This window comes from Stomoxys calcitrans, chromosome 1 (genome assembly GCF_963082655.1).
Source record: "Stomoxys calcitrans chromosome 1, idStoCalc2.1, whole genome shotgun sequence".
Lineage (NCBI taxonomy): Eukaryota > Metazoa > Arthropoda > Insecta > Diptera > Muscidae > Stomoxys > Stomoxys calcitrans.
The window spans coordinates 264,671,372-264,695,810 of record NC_081552.1 but is presented as its reverse complement, the minus strand read 5'-3'; the positions used below and the strand labels follow the sequence as shown (position 1 = coordinate 264,695,810).

Here is a 24,439-nt window from a genome sequence, read left to right as displayed (position 1 = left end):
AAGCCGCATTTATTGTCCGATTTCGCCGAAATTTGGGACAGTGAATTATGTTAGGCTCTTCGATATTTTTCTGCAACATGGCTCAAATTGGTTCAGATTTGGATATAGTTGCCATATAGACCGATATCTTCATTTAAAGTCTTGGCACCATAAAAGACGCATTTGTAATCCGATTTCACTTACTTATGTTAGGCTTTTCGACATCCGTGTCGTATATTGCTCAGATCGGTTCAGATTTCGATATAGCTGCTATGGGGCATAAGGTATGCATTGTTCACCGGATTTTGACGAAAGGTGGTTTACATATATACCCGAGGTGGAGGGTATCCAAAGTTCGGCCCGGCCGAACTGAACTCCTTTTTACTTGAGTAAATAGAAATTTTCAAATTTGTTCTCAGAGTCACCGCATTTTTTTCCAGTGTATGAAAACAGCCACAACTAATGTTCATTGAAATTTTAATGCAAGATAGTTAAGTGCACCATGCATAGCAAACAACTACAGGCCACGGTGATGTCGAGCTGTCGTGAGAAAATTGCATTTCGCACCATCATAACTGACTTTTTACCACTTGGCCGGAATATCCTTTGAAATGTGAATACCGAGTATTATGCAGTAAAGATGTAACATGTTATTACATGTCTGGTCTAGTTAATCAGTAAAAATAAATATTTAAAAAAAAAACCGTTACAGATAGTCGACTATGTTTACCACCCACGAAGACTTTTGCAATAAACATTCTTTTATTGATGGCCCATTAAATACTTAACTGATAAGAGAAAAATTAGGCGTGAAAAAAAGAGACCGCGAACAAACAAAAAATTACAATAATTGTGAAAATAGCTGAGAACCTACACAACGATATTTGGCTAATAAAGGTTCTAGATAGGGAAAGAAAGAAACCAAACAAATTCAAGTGATTTAGCTGCGATAATGGCACACTGAAAGTCTATCACTTGCGGATATAAATTTGGCAGAAAAACCTACAACTCATTCCATTATCGCCATCCCAAACGAACGTTAAACAAATCGTCTGTCCCGGGACAATTACTCTAACCAAATTGCCTTCAATTGACCTATAACCGTGAAATGAATCGGCATAGATCGTCCAAGTCATTAGAAGAACATTGCGTTTGAATTAACCAAGACGAGAGTGAGAGCGCGCACAAAAGAAGAAAAGTCTATGTTTGAGTGCTGGGGTCTACCAAAAAAAAAAAAAAAATCGCGAAATCAATTACTTTCTTTGGCCTCGAATCACAATTTTAATTGATTGATTCCATCAAACGGTTTGAGAAACTATTTCGCCGTAGTCTGAATCGGGTTTTCGTTAAGCGAACAACATGGGTGCAGAGCCACGGAAAAAAACTGAAAAGCCCAAAAATCCTGGTGAACAACAAAGAAATGTGGGATTTTTTGAACTCTTCTCCTTTGCCACCAAATGGGAATATGTGCTGCTGGTGATTGCATTTATTGCGGCATTTCTAAAATCCTTGGTGTTCCCCATTATCATTGTGGTCTACAGTGAACTGGTGGCCATGTTTGTGGATAGAAATTTGTGTCTGCCAACAACAAAAACTTATTTTTTACCTCTATTTGGCGGTGGAAATTATTTGTAAGTTAAAAATCAAAGCAATGGACTATGAATTTTGTGGAACAAAAAACAATAAAAGTGACCAAAAATCTTAATAGGATAACAGTGCAACATCAAATTAAATCGTTTATAATCGAAATTAATGTGATGTAAAAGTGTGCTCGGCCGGGCCGAATCTTATATACTCTCCAGCATGGATCGCATTTGTCAAGCTCTTTGAATGATTTTTTCAATATACATATATGAGCTACATCAAGTTATTGACCGATATGGACCGTACTTGTCATGGTGTTAAATTAGGTTGAAAAGAGGGTGCAGATATTAATCCGCCCCATGCCACTATGCACATACACCTAATACCAGAATTCGGCTTGTTGTGAGCTCTAAAAACTATAAAGTAGCCGCTAAAAGGAAAATTTTAAGTTAGGAATTCCGTGCTACTTACAATATCCTTATATGTTTTCAATACCACTCCCCTAAGTTGGTTCATGTCTGATGTTGTGTCTCCACCTAAGTGCCGGTATCTTTTAAACGCGAAAGCCGGGCAAGCCGCATGCCCTACACATGCTATCACTTGCCGCGCCGATTTTACATAAGTGAGCTCGTAGTTCTATGTGTCCCGTTATGATACCAATAGCTATACCGACCTCCTTCTTGCTTCCTTTCAGTAATAGCCTCGTCTTCTCACGATCTGGATCACCTCCCATAGGATTTTCGCCGTTCTTCCGACCGTTTCGCTGTTCCACAATGTTGCATGCGCATTCTTCGCCCACTCCCTTAACTCTGACTGCGTCAACCCGAATGGCTTCGGGTTACCAAGTTTATTGACGGCAGTCCTCTGGCCTTCATCGCCAAATCGTCTGCCCTTTCTTTTCCCCTTACTCCATTATCGGATTTTCCCATCCTCAGAGAAGGCATTAATCTCCTTTTTACACTGCAAGACTGTTCGTCACATTACCGTCCTGGTTGTTATTGCCCTTATGGCGATTTTATTGTCGGTAAAGTTGTTCACACTCGACGTCCTTGCGTTAGCACCACACCATTTCACGCATTCTGTGATCGCCCGGATTTCCGCCTGCAGGATCGTATTCTGATCAGGCAGTCTAAAGCAGATCTAGGTTATGAACTGATAGACCATACTTAAAAGTCATTCCTCAACGATTTGTGCAAATTTTCAGCCAAATCGGATAAGAATTGCGCCTTCTAGAAGCTCAAGAAGTCTAATCGGGAGATCGGTTTATACCAAGTAAAGTGATACCGAAACACCACGCACTAAATTTCAGTCAAATTGGATAAATATTGCGCCCTCTAGAAGCTCGAGAAGTCAAGACCCAATATCGGTTTATAAGGCAGCTATATCAAAACCTGGACTGATGTGGCCTATATACGATACCTACCGACCTGCACTAATAAGAAGTATTTGTGCAAAATTTCAAGCACCTAGCCTTACTCCTTCCAAAGTTAGCATGCCTTCGACGGACAAACGAACAGACATGGCTTAATTGAATTAAAATGTCACGACGATCAATAGTATATATACACTATGGGTTCTTAGACACATATTTCAAGATGTTACAAACGGAATGACGAAATTGGTACATCCCCATCCTATGGTGGAGGGTATAAGAAGAGTAGTCTAATCGACATGTTAGTGCTTATTGACATTTGTCTTAAATCTTTGGATGTCAAAGTGGGTCGGAAAAACATTAGCCGGAAGTCGACACCACATACGAACGGTTCGTGCGAAATAAGAATTCTCTCTATAATGCATTGCGCGGTCCGCTGGCCAATCTATTACAAACGAGTGTGAGTTCCTGGAATGTCTAGTATCCCTGACATACATCGTTACATCAGGAATAAGAAGACGAACACACACCATGAAAGTACCGATAGAACAGCGTCAAACAACCCACATTTCGACGATGATGATCCAATATAGTTGGATACCCCACTGTCCCCAATCAACGCAATCGCTCTCCTCTGTACACAGTCCAGTAGCTCCAGGGATGATTTTGAAGCTCCAGCCGATACATGTCAGTTGTACTCAATTTCTGGCCTTAAGAAAGTGTTATGTTAAGAAGATCAGATGGATTGAAGTAATTCTTACACCGTTTAAGGAAGCCTAAACACTTGAATACTTCTTTCGACACTTCAAATACATGTTTAGCCCAACGGACATCACTTTGTATTTTCATGCCCAGAACATCATTATTTTCATGCCCAAAACATCAAGAGCTTCTGATTGTTCAGCACCTACACCGGTGATAGACAAAGATGATCGTAATGGGTCAGCAAATCGTTTGTGTGACAACAAGCAGCACTGAGTCTTCCGTGCATTAAAGTCTACTCGATTCAATCGGCCCCATTCAGAAATGGCCAACAAATCCTGGCAGAGTGTATCATCCATAACCCGCCTCTTGTTCTCAATCTCTCGAAGACTTGGCCTATGGTCGAATGAGTACGAATGACAGAGATTACTGTCATCCGTAAATGAGTAGATCGGATTCGATGTCTGACCCAACAGATCGTTGATGAAAATTCGAAAAAGAGAAGGAGAAAGAACAGGGCCCTGGGGTACACTTGCGGTCAATTTGCGCTCATTGGCTGAGAACCCATCTATAACGACTCGAATAGTGCGATCTCTGAGAAAGCTCGAAATAAATCGAACGAAGCCGTTACCGACACCAAATGCTGCAAGCTTTGATAGTAGTGCACCGAGCCAGACCCTATCAAATGCCTTGGAGATATCCAGTACCACAACCTTACCCTCACCAAACTGGTGGATTGAGCGACTTCAACGTTCCGACAGAAGTGCCATGAGGTCAGCCGTGGAGCAATTTCTGCGGAACAGAGCCCTGGGGTACACCTGCGATCAATTTGCACTCATTGGCTGAGAACCCATCTATAACGACTCGAATAGTGCGATCTCTGAGAAAGCTCGATATAAATCTAACGAAGCCATTACCGACACCAAATGCGACAAGCTTTGATAGTAGTGCACCGTGCCAGACTCTAACAAATGCTTTGGAGATATCCAGAGCCACAACTTTACTCTCATCAAACTGATGGATTGAGCGACTCCAACGTTCCGACAGAAGTGCCATCAGGTCAGCCGTAGACCGATTTCTGCGGAACCCATACTGTTGGTCGCTAAGAAGGCCATTAGACTGTAAATACCTCACAAGATGGTCATTAACCATGCTCTCCATGACCTTGGAGAGAGCGGAGCATATCGCAATTGGCCGATAATTCTCAGGATTGTTTGCCTCACACTTCTTGGGTATTGGCTGAACGTTCGCAATCTTCCAACGCGCCGGGAAGACTCCCGCACGGTAGGCAAGGTTGTAAAGGTTCCATAATGGACTAGCAAGCCTCGAAGAACACATGAGTAAGACAAGTGTTTATATGCCATCCGCGCCCTGGGATTTATTTATGTCTAGATTCTCAAGAACCCTTTTAACTCCGCGAGTTTGAAAAAATATTTGGGGCATGGCGCCAGATACAGGGAAGAGTTCACTGCAAATATATCAGCCAACAGGTTAGCCTTATCAACCGTTTGATCATCCTTAACAAGAGTTAGAATAGATGAAGAACTACCCTTTACCCTATTCACGAACGACCAAAAGCTCTTACTTTCTCGTGTAGAAGCAAGAACCTTAGTACACAGACGCTGTTCATAAAGAAATTTTTCGCGCCTAAGCACATTGGCACACGAAAATCTTGCCTGTTTGCGCAGTAGTTCAGTATCGGCATTTTATCCAAGCGCCAGTTCCGGAATGCCACCTCTTTCGATCTAACAGCATCTCTGCATGCCTGGTTAAACCAACTTTTGTCGTCCGATTTTGCCATTATAGTCTTAACTGGAATAAATGTCCTCCATTCTATTAAAATTATCTTCTCAATCATTTCAGCAATAGCATTTATATCGTCATCTAGAAAACATAGTTTCCAATTGAAATGCTGAAAGAATCCATTGAGCAATGTGTACGTAATAAGCAAAATTGTCGATTTTGTAGTGAAGATCAGCCAGATCAACATTGCAAGAGCTACCAATCCATCCAGAAAAGGTCACAGTTTGGTGCGGTTTATGGGCTGATGGCATCATTGGGCCGTACTTCTTCAAAAATGATGCGAATCGTAACGTAAATGTGAATGGTGAGCGCTATCGTGAGATGATATCCAACTTTTTTTTCGCCCAAAATGCAAGAGTTTGACTTGCATGACATGTGGTTTCAACAGCACGGTGCCCATGCCCCACACGCGTAACAATGGGCTTATTGAGAGGCGAGTTCCGTGAACATTTTGTTTCACGTTAGGAACTGGTCAATTGGTCGCGATTTAACGCCTTTGTTTTTGAAAAACTTTCCTATAGCTCTTAAGAAATCACTCAAATGCGAAATATTATGACGATCGGTTAACGATAACACTTATCGCCACGGCGTCCAAAATGAGAAAAGTGCATTTTTGGGATCCATTGAAGGATTTTACGTCCTTAAATTTAATTTGGCATAAAGCTGACATTTATTGTTAATTAAACACAAGTTACACCTAGAACCACTACTTTGGCAGTTAATAGTGTACCAATCGACTCAGAATTACTCCCTAGTTCGATCTATCCAATTTTGGACGCCTGTGGCGGCACGAATTATCGTTAACCAATCGACATAATATTTCACAATTCGCTTATTGGGATCAAAAGATGAAAAATGGAGGGAATGCCTTAAAAAAAACAGGTAAGAGCGTGCTGAGTTCTTGGGAACCCACAACCATGGATTCTGCTAAAATATGGGGGCTATATCTAGTTATAGACCGAATTGGACCGTACTTGACGCAGTTGCTGAGAGTCATGACAGAACACTATATGCAAAATTTCAGTCAAATCGGATAAACTTGGTGACTTGTAAGGGGTCAAGAAGTCATATCGGGAGATCCGTTTATATGGGAGCTATATCGTATTCTTGGACGATTTGAACCTTTCTTAGCACAGTTGTTGGGAGTCATAACAGAAAACCATGTACCAAATTTCAGCCAAATCGGACAAAAATTGCGGCTTCCAAGGGCTCAGGAAATCAAATCGATAGATCGGTTAATATGGGAGCTATATCAGGTTATAGACCGATTTGGACCGTACTTGGCTCCATTATTGGGAGTCATAATAGAATACTATGTGCAAAATTTCAGCCAAATCGGAAGAACATTGAGGCTTCCAGGGGCTCAAGCAGTCAAATCGGGAGATCGGTTTATATGGGAGCTATAACGAGTTCTTGACCGATTTGAGCCACACTTAAGAAAGTTGTTGGGAGTCATAACAGAACACCATGTACAAAATTTCAGCCAAATCGGATGAAAATTGTGGCTTTCATGGGCTCAAGAAGTCTAATCGGGAGATCCATTTATATGGGAGCTATATCAGGTTATAGACCGATTTGAACCGTACTTGGCTCCATTGTTGGTAGTCATAATAGAATACTATATGCAAAATTTCAGCCAAATCGGATGAAAATTGAGGCTTCCAGGGGCTCAAGTAGTCAAATCCGGAGATCGGTTTATATGGGAGCTATATCAGGTTCTTGACCGATTTGGACCGTACTTGACACAGTTGTTGAAAGTTTTAACAGAACATTTATGTGACAAATTTAAACCGTATTTGGCGCAGTTGTTGAAAGTTATAACAGAACACTATGTGTAAAATTTCAGCCAAATCGGACAAAAATTTTTACTTCCATGGGCTCAATAAGTAAAATCGGGAGATTGGTTTATATGGGAGCTATATCAGGTTCTTGACAGATTTGTACCATACTTAGTACAGTTGTTGGAGGTCAAATACGGAACACTATGTGCAAAATTTCAGCCAAATCGGACAAAAATTGTGGCTTCCAGGGGCTCAAAAATTCAAATCGGGAGATCGGTTTATATAGGAGCTATATCGAAATCTGAACCGATATGGTCCATTTGCAATCCCCAATGACCTACATCGATATTAAGTATTTGTGCAAAATTTCAAGCGGTAGCGTTAGACCGATGTCGTGATTTCGACAGACGGACGGACAAGACTGGATCGCATCAGAATGTCGGATCAATAAGGATCAATAAGATATATATTTTATGGGATCTTAGACGAATATTTCGAGATGTTGCAGACGTAATGACTAGATTAGTATACTCCCATCCCATGGTGGTGGGTATAAAAACACATTTTCAGGAGACTCTAGTGAACATTGGCTAAGCTATGACGATCTTCTATTGTATAAATGCCCAACCATAAAGCCATATTGCACAAAAAGCTTTAATGCTGTCGGCCATATCCAATGCATCTGCCTAGACGATAGACTCTTATCTACAACCTATCAGCAAAGCTTTTCTATTTCCCAACACCACGAAATTAATTTGTAGAAATGCTTTATTACTAAAGCTTATAGAATTAGGAAAAAAAATTTCGTCATGTTGAAACAGAACCACCACAGCTTTCTCACACACTACGTCTACAGTTCAATGCCCTAGAAACACTTTAACAGAGTTCAAAAATAAATTATCATTTGCCAAAAATATCGTCCCTGTTAATGCAAATATTGGCGCTTATTGCCTTTAAATAGATCAGAATGTAGCACCTTCTTAAACACTGAGCCACAACTTTTGCAGAGAAATCTTTGTAGATACACAACCAAGAATGGACCTGATTTCTGACTTCTCTACTCAATGAACTTTAAATTAAATCATTCTCTACAGAAGTTCATAATTTCGGTTTTAGTACACTGTAAAAATTTTCGTTCTAACTGTAAAACACAAAAATGAAATATGCGTTGCACTTTTTAAGAAAAAACTTCCTTCTGTGAATTATTTTTACTTGCTATCAAGGATTTTTTTCTTAAACGATAGTATAATAGTTCTTTAGCGTTGCTTCATTTGTATAGAGGCTCAATTTGAATTGTTATAAGGTTCTTCAACCCCCCCATTTCACTTTTTCAGAATCAATGGAACATTCGAAGAGAATATGGAAGAGCTGAAAAATGACTCCATGTCATTCGGTATAATTTGTGCGCTCGATTCACTACTCATGTTCATTTCGGGCATAATTTATGTGGATCTCTTCAATCATGTCGCTCTAAATATTGTGGTACGAATGCGACGCGATTTCTTTGAGGCCACAATACGTCAAGACATTGGTTGGCATGATATAGCCAAAAATCAAAACTTTGCCGTTAGAATAACAGAGTGAGTTGGTCATTGGCATTACCAAAAAGAAGAAAAAAATAAAATAAAATAATTCAAATCATTTAATTAGCAACATGGAAAAAATACGAAATGGTATTTCGGAAACTATTGGGCACTTTGTAATGATGTTCTTTGATATTGTGATTAGCATTCTAATCTCGTTCATATATGGGTGGCGTTTGACCTTGGCCATTTGTGCCTATATACCACTAACCATGGTCATCAATTACATTGTGTCAAAGGTAAGAGTGGATGTTTCTTTTTATTGATTTAATCTAAGCTCTAGTATTTCAGTACCAAAGTAAACTCACCACAAAGGAACAAAATGTCTATGCCAAGGCTGGCTCCATTGTTGAAGAGATCATTAGTTCAATACGCACTGTAGTGGCTTTCGGCGGTGAAAAGTCGGAAAGAGATCGTTATGATAGTCTTTTGAAACCTGGTGTGAATGCAGGCAAAATTAGAGGCATATTCACCGGTTTGGGTGATTCTGTTTTAAAATCCATGTTATTCATTAGCAGTGCCGGTGCTTTTTGGTATGGAGCTCACTTGATTCTAGACGATCGTTATAAGGATCCCGAGGATCAGGAATATACACCGGCCATATTGATGATTGTAAGTACACATGAAAACCCTTTATGATATACAACATACACAATTAAGGAAGGAAAGAGTTTTCGTTCAAAAAAAAAAAAACAAAAAATCTAAGTGACTTTTTAAAAGTGAAAGAAACTTTTAGGACAACAAATTAAGAGATGCCGCAGGTGAAATCATATCCCGTATAGCTGGTTTGGAATTCTATGTATAGTCGATCAAACAGTCTTTGTTTAGATATAGATCCCATATAAACCACGTCTGTCAATTTGGATGTCTTGAGCTCCTTGAGGGTGCAATTTTTATTCGACTTGACTCAAATTATTGTATTGGGTTGCCCAAAAAGTAATTGCGGATTTTTCATATAGTCGGCGTTGACAAATTTTTTCACAGCTTGTGACTCTGTAATTGCATTCTTTCTTCTGTCAGTTATCAGCTGTTACTTTTAGCTTGCTTTAGAAAAAAAGTGTAAAAAAAGTATATTTGATTAAAGTTCATTCTAAGTTCTATTAAAAATGCATTTACTTTCTTTTAAAAAATCCGCAATTACTTTTTGGGCAACCCAATATGATGACTTCTATGATAACTACCAACTATATAACTTTCACTTTAATCGAACCCCCAAAAATCTGAGTTCATGTCAAAGTCAAGTTGTTTATTCGATGTTTCAAGCCAAAGAGCTTTGCATCCGAAGAGGTTTCCGATTGGATACCTGAGATGAACGAGGCACTGCTGCTTTTTGCTGAAGATCATGTTACACTGATGGATCAAAGCTAGAGAAGAGAATGGGCCTAGGGGTATACATTGAGAACCCAGGGACTGAGATCTGTTTTAGACTGCCTGACCATAATGCGATACTGCAGGCGGAGTTGAATTTCACACTGATTGCCAACACAGTGCAAAAATCTCTTGGAAGTTGAATAGTGACTTCAAAAGAAAAAATTTCTCAAAATTCTTTGAAGTAAGTTTTCTAGAATCCGTTTTAATGTCTTGCTGCATTCAGGTTTCTATAAAAAAAAAATAAATTTATGGCAATAATCGTACTTCTTTTGACAGCAGGTTCTATTTTATGCCAAAATCATTCAATCCCGCTTTCTTCGCTAAATTGTCATAAAAATTTTAAGAAAATGATTTTTTTTTTGTTGTAGGGGATTACGAAATAAAAAGATTTTTTTCAAAAATTTTTAAAATTCATTATATTACAAAAAATTGCTACGTCAATACAAATTCTCTAAATTATGAATATACTAGCATATGCCCGGTCGCTTCGATGCCCACGATTGAAGACCCAATATCAAGATGTAACTGCATCGCAATTTTATTAGATTTACAATTATCCGTAAAAAAAAGAACATTTTGAAAGTTTTAGTGTTTAAATGTACGAATTAAAAAAAAAAAAACTCTAGTCGGCCTTATCGGCCGTCGCAATGTACCGCAATTTTGAGATCTTTAGCCCAATCCCTAAATGAAGTACCATTTTGTATGTTTTAGTACCTAAACAATCTTCTAGTCATCCGTTACATACTGCCTAAATGTATCTGTATCTCTAATGTCACATATGTAGCTTAGTCTTTAAATAAAGTTCCACTTTGTACGTTTTAGTACCAAAAAATTAACGAATATCTACAAAATCTTCTAGTCGCTCGCTACATAATGCCTAGATGCAACTGCATTCAAAATGTCAAAGCTGTAACTCAATCTATAAAGAAAGTACTAAATAGTACCAATTACAGCACTTAGATAATTTTTTTATTCTACTCCTTGTACGATTGCAACAATTCATCTGGGGTACAATTTATCGTATATTTGTCAAGACATCGGTCATTTTTAGCAATTTTTCTAATTTTACCCTTTTTGGTTCACTGCAAAAGTAAATTAGCTATTTCGTACTTTTTGGTACTAAAACGTAAAAGTATGAAATTGTACCAAATACGGTACGATACTTCTTCCCTTTTCATTACTATTTTTCATATTTTTTACATCTACCGCCTTTATTTCGCAACAACAATCCTTTAAGCCAAATTTCGAAGTTCTATCCCTACCCGTTCGCCCTATGCAAAGTTCGCCTAATTCGTACCATTTTTGGTACTTTTTTGTTTCTTAATGTTAAAAAACTCTTTTGGCATACCAATATAGGTTGTCATAGTGTACCTAAATTCCAAAATTCAAAGCTCTAGCTTAATAAACAAACATGGTACCAATTGTGGTACTAAACGTACCATTTTTCCCACTTCTGGTACTATTTTGGGAAATTTTTGTCACCAAATCCTTATTTTTTTTTTATGAAAATGTTGTCTGGGACATATAAGCATAATAAAAAGTTTTTAAAAATTTTTGTGCAAAATTTAAATTTTGGTTTTAAAAAATAAGTTCGAGCTTAGATTGTCTTTACTGAAAGTTTTGGACTGAAAGTTAGTCTTTAAGCTCGGGCCCAAGGCCCTACCTATCTGTCATATATACTGATCTTCCGTTTTATATTATTGGGCCCATAAAAGGTTCATTTATTAACCAAATTCAATGAAATGAGAATGAGTTCTTTTAAACCCTTTCATATACTTCCCGAGTGTGGTCAAGATCGGGCTATATTTGGATATAGCTGGCATATGCAACGGTTTCCCATTTAAGTCCTTGGCGTATTTATTAACAAATTTTGTCCATGTCAATTTGTGTACAAAGCAGGGCTGTGTTTTATAATCCATCTGAAAACCCCCACAGAGGTCCCTCAAATTCGATTCAGAACTAGATACAGTTCTCAATTTCCACTTACAGGTTAGGTGTAGGTTATTATTTAGTCGGCACCGTCCGTCTTTTCCTTTCCTTACTTTTTTTATTTTGTTTCAATACTCGTCAGGTCATTTGCGGCATTGTGGTGGGAGCCGATCACATAGCACGTACCTCCCCATTTCTAGAAGCTTTTGCAAATGCTCGTGGTTCAGCTGTGGCCATTTATGAAGTTCTGGAAAATGAGTCAAAAATCGATCCCTTATCCAAGGAGGGCAAAGTTGTCAACTATGGTCTCAAGTGCAACATAGAATTTCAGGACATTTTCTTTTCATACCCCTCTCGCCCAGATACCATTGTCTTAAGTGGTTTCAATCTGCAAATTAAAGAAGGCGAAACAGTGGCCTTAGTTGGCTATTCGGGATCAGGAAAGTCCACTTGCGTTCAATTGTTACAAAGATTCTATGATCCACTTTTTGGAAAAATTATGCTCGACAATAAAGATATACGCGAGTTCAATGTCAACTGGCTGAGATCGAATATGGCTGTGGTGGGTCAGGAGCCGGTATTGTTCTATGGAACCATAGGTAAGGGTAACAAAGCTTCAACTAGTTTGCCAGTATTCACTAATGAAACTATTTTTTGACAGAGGAAAATATACGTCACGGCAAAATGGATGCCACACAAAAGGAAATTGAAGATGCCGCAAAAGCTGGAGGCGCTCATGATTTTATCATAGGCCTACCGGATGTAATTATCCTTTGTAATCCTTAATAGTCCTTAGTCCTCATCTTTTAAATTTACAGGGCTACAGTACTTTGATCAGCGAGAAGGGAGTCCAATTATCAGGAGGTCAACGTCAACGTATAGCCATAGCTCGAGCACTTATACAAAACCCAAAGATTCTACTACTGGACGAAGCAACGTCCGCTTTAGATTATCATTCCGAGAAATTGGTGCAAGCCGCCTTAGATGGTGCCAGCAAAGGACGCACGACTCTAGTCGTATCCCATCGTTTATCGGCCATTTGTCATGCAGATCGTATCGTTTACCTGGACAAGGGCAAATTGATTGAGGAGGGCAACCATGAGAGTCTAATGAAACTAAAGGGACGTTATTATGACATGGTCACAGCGCATGAATATGAAAGTCTGCTGAGTGCCAATCTCGAAACGGAAGACCTCGCTCAAGAGAAGGAAATAGAAAAAGAAAAGGAGGCAATTGTTATCAGTGAAAAGAATGCCAATGCCAATGGAGTAGTAAATGTTCCCCGTTTCTCTGAGGCTTCTTTGGATAAGAACATGATCCAAGCTTTTGCAGGTCGCTGCTCTCTAACAGACCCCTCCCTAAACGAATTCACCTCGATAGAAAAGACTCAATATATAAAAACCTTCAAGCGGGTAATTCAATGCGCCAAACCAGAGTGGGGCTTTTTGATAATTGCTGCAGTGTGTGCCCTCTTGTATGGATGTGCCCAACCTGCCTTTGCATTTGTGTTTGCCGATCTCTTTGGTTCACTAAATGAAATCGAAGAGGATGATGTTCTTAGAAAAACCGGAAGATCAGCAATTATAGCAACTGTTGTGGGTATTTTGGCGGGAGTGACATGCTTCACCCAAACCTATTTCTTCAATTTAGCTGGTCTTTGGTTCACATCGAGACTGAGGTAATTTGTGGTCAAACTATTTGTAACTCGAAACTTCTTACCATAATCATTAAAAATTCGATAAATCGGAGATCGTCGGATCCATCTACGCAAATTTTTGTTTGTACGAATACTATGTGCAAACTTGGGTTCAAGTAACTGAGGGAAATGGGCCAAACGTACACATAAACCGACCGAATTTGTTATAAAAATGTAGTGTTTTGTGTGTCCACGAAATTTTCTCCAAAGTCAAAAACTCAAATAGATTTCTCTCTGGTTTGCGATCTGTTTCACTCTCACAAGAAAACAAAAATTACTCATGGCTGACTTTTTTTAATGTCTACTCACGTTAACGCACGCTTACGAGACTAAAATTTTACTCACCCACGACTCAAGAGAAAAATCACATTTTTCCATGAAACGAAAAAAAAATCGATATATTTAAACTGTTAGTCGTGATTTTCTCGAGAGTCGTGAGCGTCTCGTGAGACGTGAGTGTCTCATGAGTCGTGAGTGTCTCATGAGTCGTGAGTGTCTCATGAGTCGTGAGTGTCTCATGAGTCGTAAGTGTCCAATGAGTCGTGAGTGTCTCATGAGTCGGGAGTATCTCATGAGTTGTGAGTGTCTCGTGATTCATGAGTGTCTCGTGAGTCATGAGTGTCTCGTGAGTCATGAGTGTCTCGTGAGTCATGAGTGTCTCGTGAGTGTCTCATGAGTCGTGAGTGCCTTGTGACTCGTGATTTTCTCGTGAGTTCGATTTCACACACTCACGCTGACGCACGAAGAATTTTAACTCAATCACGGTTACGCACGATCACTTCATTGGATTTAGATCCCACTCACGAATCGCGTGACACGACAATTCACGTGCGCACCTATACTTCTACCTCCTTTCCAAGCACACCGCACAGTGGGCCAAATGGCAAAAAAATTGGAAATAAGTCTACAACTTTTTATCTGTTGATTTTAGCCATACAAAATGTTCTAGACATTTGTAGAGGAGGACATAGGCTTTCAGAAAAGTGCTGTTGTTGGTCCATATCTTTAATACAGGGTGAGCTACAGGGTGTCAAAGTTGACCACTTTTGACTTCTCCAAGCTTCTGGGGGCCATAACTTTTGATCTACTCAACCGATTTACATGATTTAGGACTCTAGAGAAAGAGCTTGACAAGATCTAAAAAACTTATGCATAAAGTACCATGCCATCGTGTACTGTTAAGGAGTTATGAATTGTTTAATTTTAAAATATGAAAATTTGGCCTTGGTTTTTTTCAGTGTTTTTTTAATAACTCCGTCAATTTTAAAGCTATAAACTTCATACTTCACACAAATTATGCCAGCATATGTGTGCATAAAATACAAAAGGAATCACGTGAATATCTTTAGCGGTTTAAAAATGGCATCGTTTTCAATATGAAAAATATTTTTTTTGTCAAAAAATTGCAAAATTTTTCAAAAAAGATACTCCCATTTCCTTTAAGTTTTCGCAAACTTTGGCCATCAAAGCATTATCATTTCTTTCCATTTTCACAAAGTCGAGGTATTAAGAAAAGTTTTAAGTGCTAATTTGGCTAATTTCGATATCAAACAACACCGTTATCTTAAGACCAAAATGGCCAATTTTTTTACTAAACTTCAAAAGTTTCTCACTGGAAAAAAAGTTCCACGGGGATTTTTTCGCTTTTTTTGAACTTAAATGAAAGCTTAAAATGTTCCCAACATTTTAAGGTATGTCTCGCCATATCCTAGCCATAAATGAGATCGTAGCGATCAAAATACTGAAAAAAGTCAATTTTCAAGTAGTGCTATATTCATTGCTAAAAAACAAGTATTACGTCACATTTTATTGCAAAGATGTTAAATAAACTTTTATTTGGTAACACTTCTTCTACAAAACACAAAAAGAATCATGGAAATATCTCTATTCTATTCCATTTTATGGAACCGGCAATAAAAAAGTCAATTTTTCAAAAAAGTCGAATTTCCCAAATTTTGTTTTTGTTGTCCTAATTGCACATGACACACTATAGCCATATTTACGCAACATACCTTATCGTAAAGGAAATTTTCATACCTTTCCAACGATGTATAAAACATTTCTCAACTCGGATTCTATCTACTCTAAAATTCATTTACACTTCATTAAACTCTATATAAAAATGTCTATTTGTGAAATGGAACCTTATATGGGGCCTACACTAAAACATTGATAGATTTGCCCAGGGTTTACAATACAAATGTGTTCGAATAAAAAAAGGTCTCCTGCCAAAGTTTAAAAAAATTGGAATAAAAATATGTGTTTTAGAGCGAAAACACTTCGCATCGGCGTGCGTTTGTATAGTACCTACATCTATTTTTAATGTAAGCTGATGATTTTTGAATAAAAAGTAACCTAGAAATATACCTGCATATATATATATATTTGTGTTAAGATTTGATGCAGACAAATGTTACCTGTTTCGCTATGTCGAATTCCCAGGAAATCCACCGTATCAATGAATGTGAAAAAACCTACCCATAAAAAATTCATTGTCATTTTTTTTAACCAAATTCGAGTCCAGGTAAATAATTATAGAAGAGTAAGTAAAAAGAGGCACTTTGGACCCCTTTTTACGATTGCGTCTGATACCTGAAATGGGTCATTAATTGTGAATATATTGCATAAATATTTGAACAAAATCCAAATTTTCTTCATTATATTTTGTAGAGGCGTAAAGGACATTTATAAGTTATGGAAGTCATACTGAAGTATTCCACTCTTTCGAAAATTGTATGGGACATCAAAAATGATTCCAAATCATACACGGAGTCATTTAAGGAACTTGTTTACACTTTGGACCACATATATGGAATAAGGCTAAATAAAGACGCTTTAGACAAACTTGAAAAATTCTACAAATCATTTGAGAGAAGGTTGCCAGAATGTTCATTCGCAAAAATCAAGTTTTTCAAAATGTATGAGAAGTGGCTGAAATCGGATCTACTTATTGAAATTAAACCGCTGATTCCCGGCCGGCCTAGCAAAGCATACGACGAAGTTACGGAGAAAACCAAAAAGAAAAAACAAGAGGAACTATTGGCGGCACATCCGCCAAATTTAATAAAAGATACGTTCAAAACAGCATTGTTAAAAACACAACCAAAAAATGTTGGACGAATTGTCGATGTTTTACCATTAGCATCTCCGAAAAGGGTAAAGAGAATGGTAGAAAGTATTCCAACTCCAAAATCGACTACAGAATTCACGGAGGAAGATGCACTGGCCCTGATTTTGAACCTAGGCCTCTCAAGAAACAAATACTCAACAATGAGGAAGGCTCTTCGTGAAAAAGGATGGGGTTGTTTACCCTCAAAACATAAATTGTACAACACCAGGACGAAAATGGTGCCATCAAATATATACGTGGACGAATTAAAAGCAAGAGTGAAACTTGCTGATCTTGTTGAAAATACAGCTGTTAGAATTATTTCTAATTTTACTGAAGAACAGTTGAACACATGTAATAATTCCGAAGTGGTTTTGATCAGCAAATGGGGTTGTGATGGATCATCTGGATTTTCCGAATATAAGCAACAAACAGAAATAGATACCAACTTCGCATCAATTTTCATGGCATCATTAGTACCATTGAGAATGAGATTGTACAAGGACCAATCTTCATCATCGAAAGAAAATGCATTTCAAGATATATGGATAAATAGAACACCTGGGTCAAAATATTTATGTCGCCCAATTCGGTTTGAGTATACAAAGGAAGACCGGAACACAACACGATCTTTGGTGAACGAAATAAAGGAAGAAATTGCTGCATTACCCATGATTGTTATAAACCAATTGGGAAGAAATATAAAAGTTTCGTTTCAACTACAACTCACTATGATCGATGGAAAGGTGGCAAACGCATTAACTGGCGTTATGTCCAATTGGAGATGCAATATTTGTGGCAAGAAGAATGGGCAATTCGAGGACAAGTCTGATGAAAATTTAGTAAACGAAAATGCGCTCAATTTCGGTATTTCGCCCCTGCACTGTAGAATTCGATTCATGGAGTATTGTTTGCATTTATCGTATGACCTTAAATATCGGACTAGCCCTGGAAACCGCGATGTCTCTGCTAGAAACAACCAAGATCTTCACAAAATGAGGCAGGAAGAGAAGAATCGAATCCAGTTGGAGTTTAAACAAAAGGGACTTATAATAGATAAACCTCTTTACGGATACGGAAGCACAAATGATGGCAACTCGGCAAGGCGGTTTTTTGAGGACCCCGTATCGACATCTAAAATAACCGGTCTTGATGAACACTTGCTAAGACGATTCAAAGTGATTTTGGCTGTAATCAATAGCAAAAAGATGATAAATTCAACCAAATTTGAAGCTTATAGTAATGACACAAAAAACATTTTATCTGATTTATATTCGTGGAAAGCTTTAACACCGACAGTACATAAAGTCTTACATCATGGCAAGGAAATTGTGGAATACAACATACTTCCGTTAGGAGAACTTACAGAAGAAGCTCAGGAATCCCGTAATAGAGATGTTAAACAGTTCCGGCTTTTCAATACCCGAAAGAGCACCAAATTTAACCAAAATTATGATTTACTTCAATATTTATTGTTATCGTCTGATCCGGTACTATACAGCATCAGAACTAAATGGCTACCAAAAATATGTGACGATATAGATAAGGACGATCCCGATGCCATTCAAATTAAAGAGCTTTTAAATTTTGATACCTTAGATTATTTGGTAGAGAATAAAATCAAATAATACAAAACTAAAATGCTTTTTTATTTTGGGAGTAGCTAATATACATATAAACGCACGCCGATGCGAAGTGTTTTCGCTCTAAAACACATATTTTTATTCCAATTTTTTTAAACTTTGGCAGGAGACCTTTTTTTATTCTAACACATTTGTATTGTAAACCCTGGGCAAATCTATCAATGTTTTAGTGTAGGCCCCATATAAGGTTCCATTTCACAAATAGACATTTTTATATAGAGTTTAATGAAGTGTAAATGAATTTTAGAGTAGATAGAATCCGAGTTGAGAAATGTTTTATACATTGTTGGAAAGGTATGAAAATTTCCTTTACGATAAGGTATGTTGCGTAAATATGGCTATAGTGTGTCATGTGCAATTAGGACAACAAAAACAAAATTTGGGAAATTCGACTTTTTTGAAAAATTGACTTTTTTATTGCCGGTTCCATAAAATGGAATAGAATAGAGATATTTCCATGATTCTTTTTGTGTTTTGTAGAAGAAGTGTTACCAAATAAAAGTTTATTTAACATCTTTGCAATAAAATGTGACGTAATACTTGTTTTTTAGCAATGAATATAGCACTACTTGAAAATTGACTTTTTTCAGTATTTTGATCGCTACGATCTCATTTATGGCTAGGATATGGCGAGACATACCTTAAAATGTTGGGAACATTTTAAGCTTTCATTTAAGTTCAAAAAAAGCGAAAAAATCCCCGTGGAACTTTTTTTCCAGTGAGAAACTTTTGAAGTTTAGTAAAAAAATTGGCCATTTTGGTCTTAAGATAACGGTGTTGTTTGATATCGAAATTAGCCAAATTAGCACTTAAAACTTTTCTTAATACCTCGACTTTGTGAAAATGGAAAGAAATGATAATGCTTTGATGGCCAAAGTTTGCGAAAACTTAAAGGAAATGGGAGTATCTTTTTTGAAAAATTTTGCAATTTTTTGACAAAAAAAATATTTTTCATATTGAAAACGATGCCATTTTTAAACCGCTAAAGATATTCACGTGATTCCTTTTGTATTTTATGCACACATATGCTGGCATAATTTGTGTGAAGTATGAAGTTTATAGCTTTAAAATTGACGGAGTTATTAAAAAAACACTGAAAAAAACCAAGGCCAAATTTTCATATTTTAAAATTAAACAATTCATAACTCCTTAACAGTACACGATGGCATGGTACTTTATGCATAAGTTTTTTAGATCTTGTCAAGCTCTTTCTCTAGAGTCCTAAATCATGTAAATCGGTTGAGTAGATCAAAAGTTATGGCCCCCAGAAGCTTGGAGAAGTCAAAAGTGGTCAACTTTGACACCCTGTAGCTCACCCTGTATTAAAGATATGGACCAACAACAGCACTTTTCTGAAAGCCTATGTCCTCCTCTACAAATGTCTAGAACATTTTGTATGGCTAAAATCAACAGATAAAAAGTTGTAGACTTATTTCCAATTTTTTTGCCATTTGGCCCACTGTGCACCGTTTAATTCTTAAAAAAAAAAAAACAAGTAAGAGAGTGTTAAGTTCGGCTGGACCGAATCTTATATACCCTCCACCATGGATCGCATTTGTCGAGTTCTTTGCGCGGTATCTCTTTTTAAGCAAACAAAGAATATTAAATAAGAACTATTATGCTATTGGAGCTACATCAAGTTATAGTTCGATTCTACCCATAAATGAATGTTAAACATTGTAGAATTGTGTAATATTTCAGTTCATTAGGATAAGAAGTGCGCCTTGTAGGGGCTTAAGAATCAAAATCGGGAGATAGGTTTATATGGGAGCTGCATCAAGCTATTGATCGATTCAGACCATATTAGACAAGTATGTTGATGGTCATGAGAGAAGCCGTTGTACAAAATTTCTGCAAAATCGGATGAGAATTGCGCCCTCTAGAGGCTCAAGAAGTCAGGGTCCCAGACCGTTTTATATGGCAGATATATCAGGTTATGTACCGATTTGCGCCATACTTAGCACAGTTATTGGAGGTGATAACAAAACACCTCATGCAAAATTTCAGCCAAATCGTATGAGAATTACGCCCCCAAGCAGCTCAAGAAGTCAAGATCCAAGATCGGTTTATATGACAGATATACTTGATTATGAACCAATTTGAATCATACTTAGTAGAGTTTAGTTGAAAGTGATACCAAAACACTATGTGCAAAATGTTAGTCAAATCGGATGAGAATTGCGCCCTCTAGAGGCTCAAGAAGTCAAGATCCTAGATCGATTTATATGACAGCTATATCAGGTTATATACCGTTTTGCGCCGTATTTAGCACAGATATTGAAAGTCATAACAAAACACCTCATGCAACATTTCAGTCAAATCGGACGAAAATTGCGCCCTCTAGAGGCTCAAGAAGTCAAAACCCAAGATCGGTTTATATGGCAGCTATATCAAAACATGGGCCGATTTCAACTATACTTAACGCATTTGTTGCAAGTGATACAAAAACAACATGTGTAAAATTTCAGTCAAATCGGATGAGAATTGCGCCCTCTAGAGGCTCAAGAAGTCAAGACCCAAGATCGGTTTATATGGCAGCTATATCAAAACATAGACCGATTTCAATCATACTTAGCGCAGTTGTTGGAAGTGATACAAGAACACCATATGCAAAATTTCAGCCAAATCCAAGCAAATTTGGCCCATTTACAATCCCAACCGACCTACACTTATAAAAAGTATTTGTGCAAAATTTGAAGCGCCTAGCTTTACTCCTTCGAAAGTTAGCGTGCTTTCGACAAACAGACGGACAGACGCACGGACGGTCATGGCTAGATCGAGTTAAAATGCGTCATGTCATTTTAAGTCGATCTAGCATATATATACTTTATGGGGTCTGAGAAGCATATTTCGAGGTGTTACAAACGGAATGACGAAATTAGCGTACCCCCATCCTATAGTGGAGAGTATAAAAACAAACTTCCAATCTTAATTTTTTTTTAGATCAATAACAATCGGCAGTATGCTTCGACAAGAAATGGCCTGGTTTGATCACAAGGAAAACAGTGTGGGCGCATTATCTGCTCGTCTAGCCGGAGATGCCGCAGGAGTTCAGGGAGCTATTGGATTTCCCCTAAGCAACATGTTGCAGGCTTTCTCTAATTTTATTTGCAGTTTTTCCATAGCATTTTCCTATTCCTGGGAATTGGCCTTGATATGTTTGACAACAGCGCCATTTATGGTGGCATCTGTGGTCTTTGAAGCCAGGTAAATGTACACATACAGAAATAGGTCAGTTCGCGTACTTTTCCAGTCAAAATTTGCAGGAGAGTAGAGAGAGCGAGAGCGGCCGTTAAAATTTTTTTCTATTTGAATTTTGAACTAAGCAGCTGGTTTTCATAAAACAGCTGTTCAATGCTGGGAAAATACCTCCAGTAGAAATTTGCAAGCTCTCAATTACCAAACTCTCAAAATTTCGCTCCCTCTCACACTCGCACTCTCCCGCCCTCTTCTGCTGGCAAAAAAAGTACGCGAACGACAGTTACAATTTGTGCAAACTTGCACAAATTTTTGAGTTCCCGAACACAATGTATTCTAGGTTTCGAAATTAATCACCCTGTTATTTCCAGATACACCAATAAAAGTGCGGTCAAGGAAAAGGAAATATTGGAGGAGACCAGCCGCATAGCTACCGAAACCATAGCTCAAATACGTACAGTGGCTGCTCTGCGCAGAGAGGCGGATCTAATAAAAATCTACGATCTGGAAGTCGAGCGATATCGCCAAGAGATCAGAAGGAAACTTCGTTATAGAGGTATTATCAATTCATTGGGCATGGCGATTATGTTTTTGGGTTATGCCATTACCCTGACCTATGGTGGTTACATGTGTGCCGATGGAAAAATTCAGTTCGAAAACATAATGAAGTAGGTGACATTAGGTTATAAGGTTTCCACTGGCGCTTAACACCTACCTATTTATAGAATCTCCAATTCAATGCTTTATGGTCTGTTTATTTTGGCACAATCTCTGGCATTTACTCCCATGTTCAATGCCGCCTTGGTTTCGGCGGATCGTATATTTGCCATAGTGGATCGAGAACCGGAAATACAATCACCGGATCTTAGCTTGTCAAGGCCTTTCTCACAATTTCCTTTGAAAAATAATGTGGTACAAGGTGTCAATTTCCGAGACCTGCACTTCCGTTACCCCACACGAAGAGATCAAAAAGTTTTGAATGGGCTCAATCTGGATGTGATGCAGGGCAAAACTGTAGCATTGGTGGGTGCCTCGGGATGCGGCAAATCAACATGTGTCCAATTACTTCTGCGGTATTACGATCCAGATATGGGTAAAATTGTAAGTAACACTGCTCTGCTTTAAAGTCAGCTTAGAATTATTGTTTCGATTTTTCTTGTGCAGTTCATCGACCAGGAGGATATACATCACGATATGACATTGACAGGTCTGCGCAGGCGTATTGGTATTGTCTCACAGGAACCCTCACTTTTTGAGAAGACAATAGCAGAGAATATAGCATATGGTGATACCACGCGCACCATTCCCATGGGGGAGATAATAGCTGCAGCGAAAATGGCCAATGCCCACGATTTCATATCGGCTCTACCCTCGGGTTATGAGACGTGTCTTGGCGCACGTGGCACCCAGTTGTCCGGTGGCCAGAAACAACGCATCGCAATTGCCCGAGCATTGGTGAGGAATCCCAATATCCTACTACTCGACGAGGCTACCTCAGCTTTAGATTTACAGAGCGAACGTATCGTTCAAACAGCCCTGGACGAGGCTTGTTCGGGTCGCACTTGCCTGGTGATAGCCCATCGTTTGGCCACCGTACAAAATGCAGATGTGATATGTGTTATACAGGGTGGCCGTGTAATCGAGCAAGGCAATCACCCCACCTTGTTGGCCAAGAATGGCATTTATGCCAAATTGTATCTCAGTCAGCCAAATACACGCTAGAAATGCTAAGAATATTTGTAAGTTTAGATTATGTAAGGCAATATTTATGTGGGATTTTTTAGCTCACAATGACTAAAGCCATAGAATATGGAGTAAGATAATTGTTTCTAAGAAAGTCCTGAAAAACAAATGCGAAAATTAAGCATATACCCCTCGAACATAGACAAATATGAATGACCCATCTCACAACTGAAAAGTTTTATAAATGTAAATGATATTCAGAAAATAAATTTTCCCCCCAACAGCAAACATTGTTTGCTAGATTTTTTTGTAATAATAAGACTCTATGAACCTTCATTGTAAAAAAATATTTTTAGACCCTCCACCATTGGATGGGGGTATACTAATTTCGTCATTCTGTTTGTAACACCTCGAAATATGCGTCTGAGACCTCATAAAGCATATATAAGTCGATCTAGCCATGGCCGTCTGTCCGCCTGTCTGTCGAAAGCAGGAGTAAGCTAGGCGCTTGAAATTTTGCACAAATACTTTTTATTAGTGTAGGTCGGTTGGGATTGTAAATGGGCCAAATCGGTCGATGTTTTGATATAGCTTCCATATAAACCGATCTTGGGTCTTGACTTCTTGAGCCTCTAGAGGGCGCAATTCTCGACCGATTGGACTGAAATTTTGCACGTAGTGTTTTGGTGTCACTTCCAACAACTGTGCTAAGTATGGTCAAATCGGTCCATGTTTTGATATACCTGTCATATAAACCGATCTTGAGTCTTGACTTCTTGAGCTTCTAGAGGGCGCAATTCTCGACCGATTTGACTGAAATTTTGCACGTAGTATTTTGGTATAACTTCCAAGAACCGTATTAACTACGATTCAAATCGGTTTATAATCTGGTATAGCTGTTATATAAACCGATCTTGGATCTTGACTTCTTGAGCTGCTGGAGAGCGCAATTCTCATGCGATTTGACTGAAATTTTGCACGTAGAGTTTTGGTATCACTTCCAACA

The 24,439-nt window shown here is 38.2% G+C and overlaps 1 protein-coding gene across 1 annotated transcript; it reads left to right on the top strand.

Moving 5' to 3' along the window:
* The first annotated feature begins 504 nt into the window (after nucleotides 1–504).
* Nucleotides 505–23,752, top strand: LOC106091890 (multidrug resistance protein homolog 65). The gene is made up of 11 exons (XM_013258580.2): nucleotides 505–1,610; nucleotides 8,556–8,801; nucleotides 8,872–9,043; nucleotides 9,096–9,416; nucleotides 12,247–12,703; nucleotides 12,766–12,866; nucleotides 12,923–13,782; nucleotides 21,496–21,759; nucleotides 22,122–22,418; nucleotides 22,476–22,851; nucleotides 22,915–23,752. Exons 1-11 carry the CDS (start codon nucleotides 1,339–1,341, stop codon nucleotides 23,470–23,472), a joined length of 3,924 nt encoding a protein of 1,307 aa, XP_013114034.2. The 5' UTR covers nucleotides 505–1,338; the 3' UTR covers nucleotides 23,473–23,752.
* The last annotated feature ends 687 nt before the right edge of the window (nucleotides 23,753–24,439 follow it).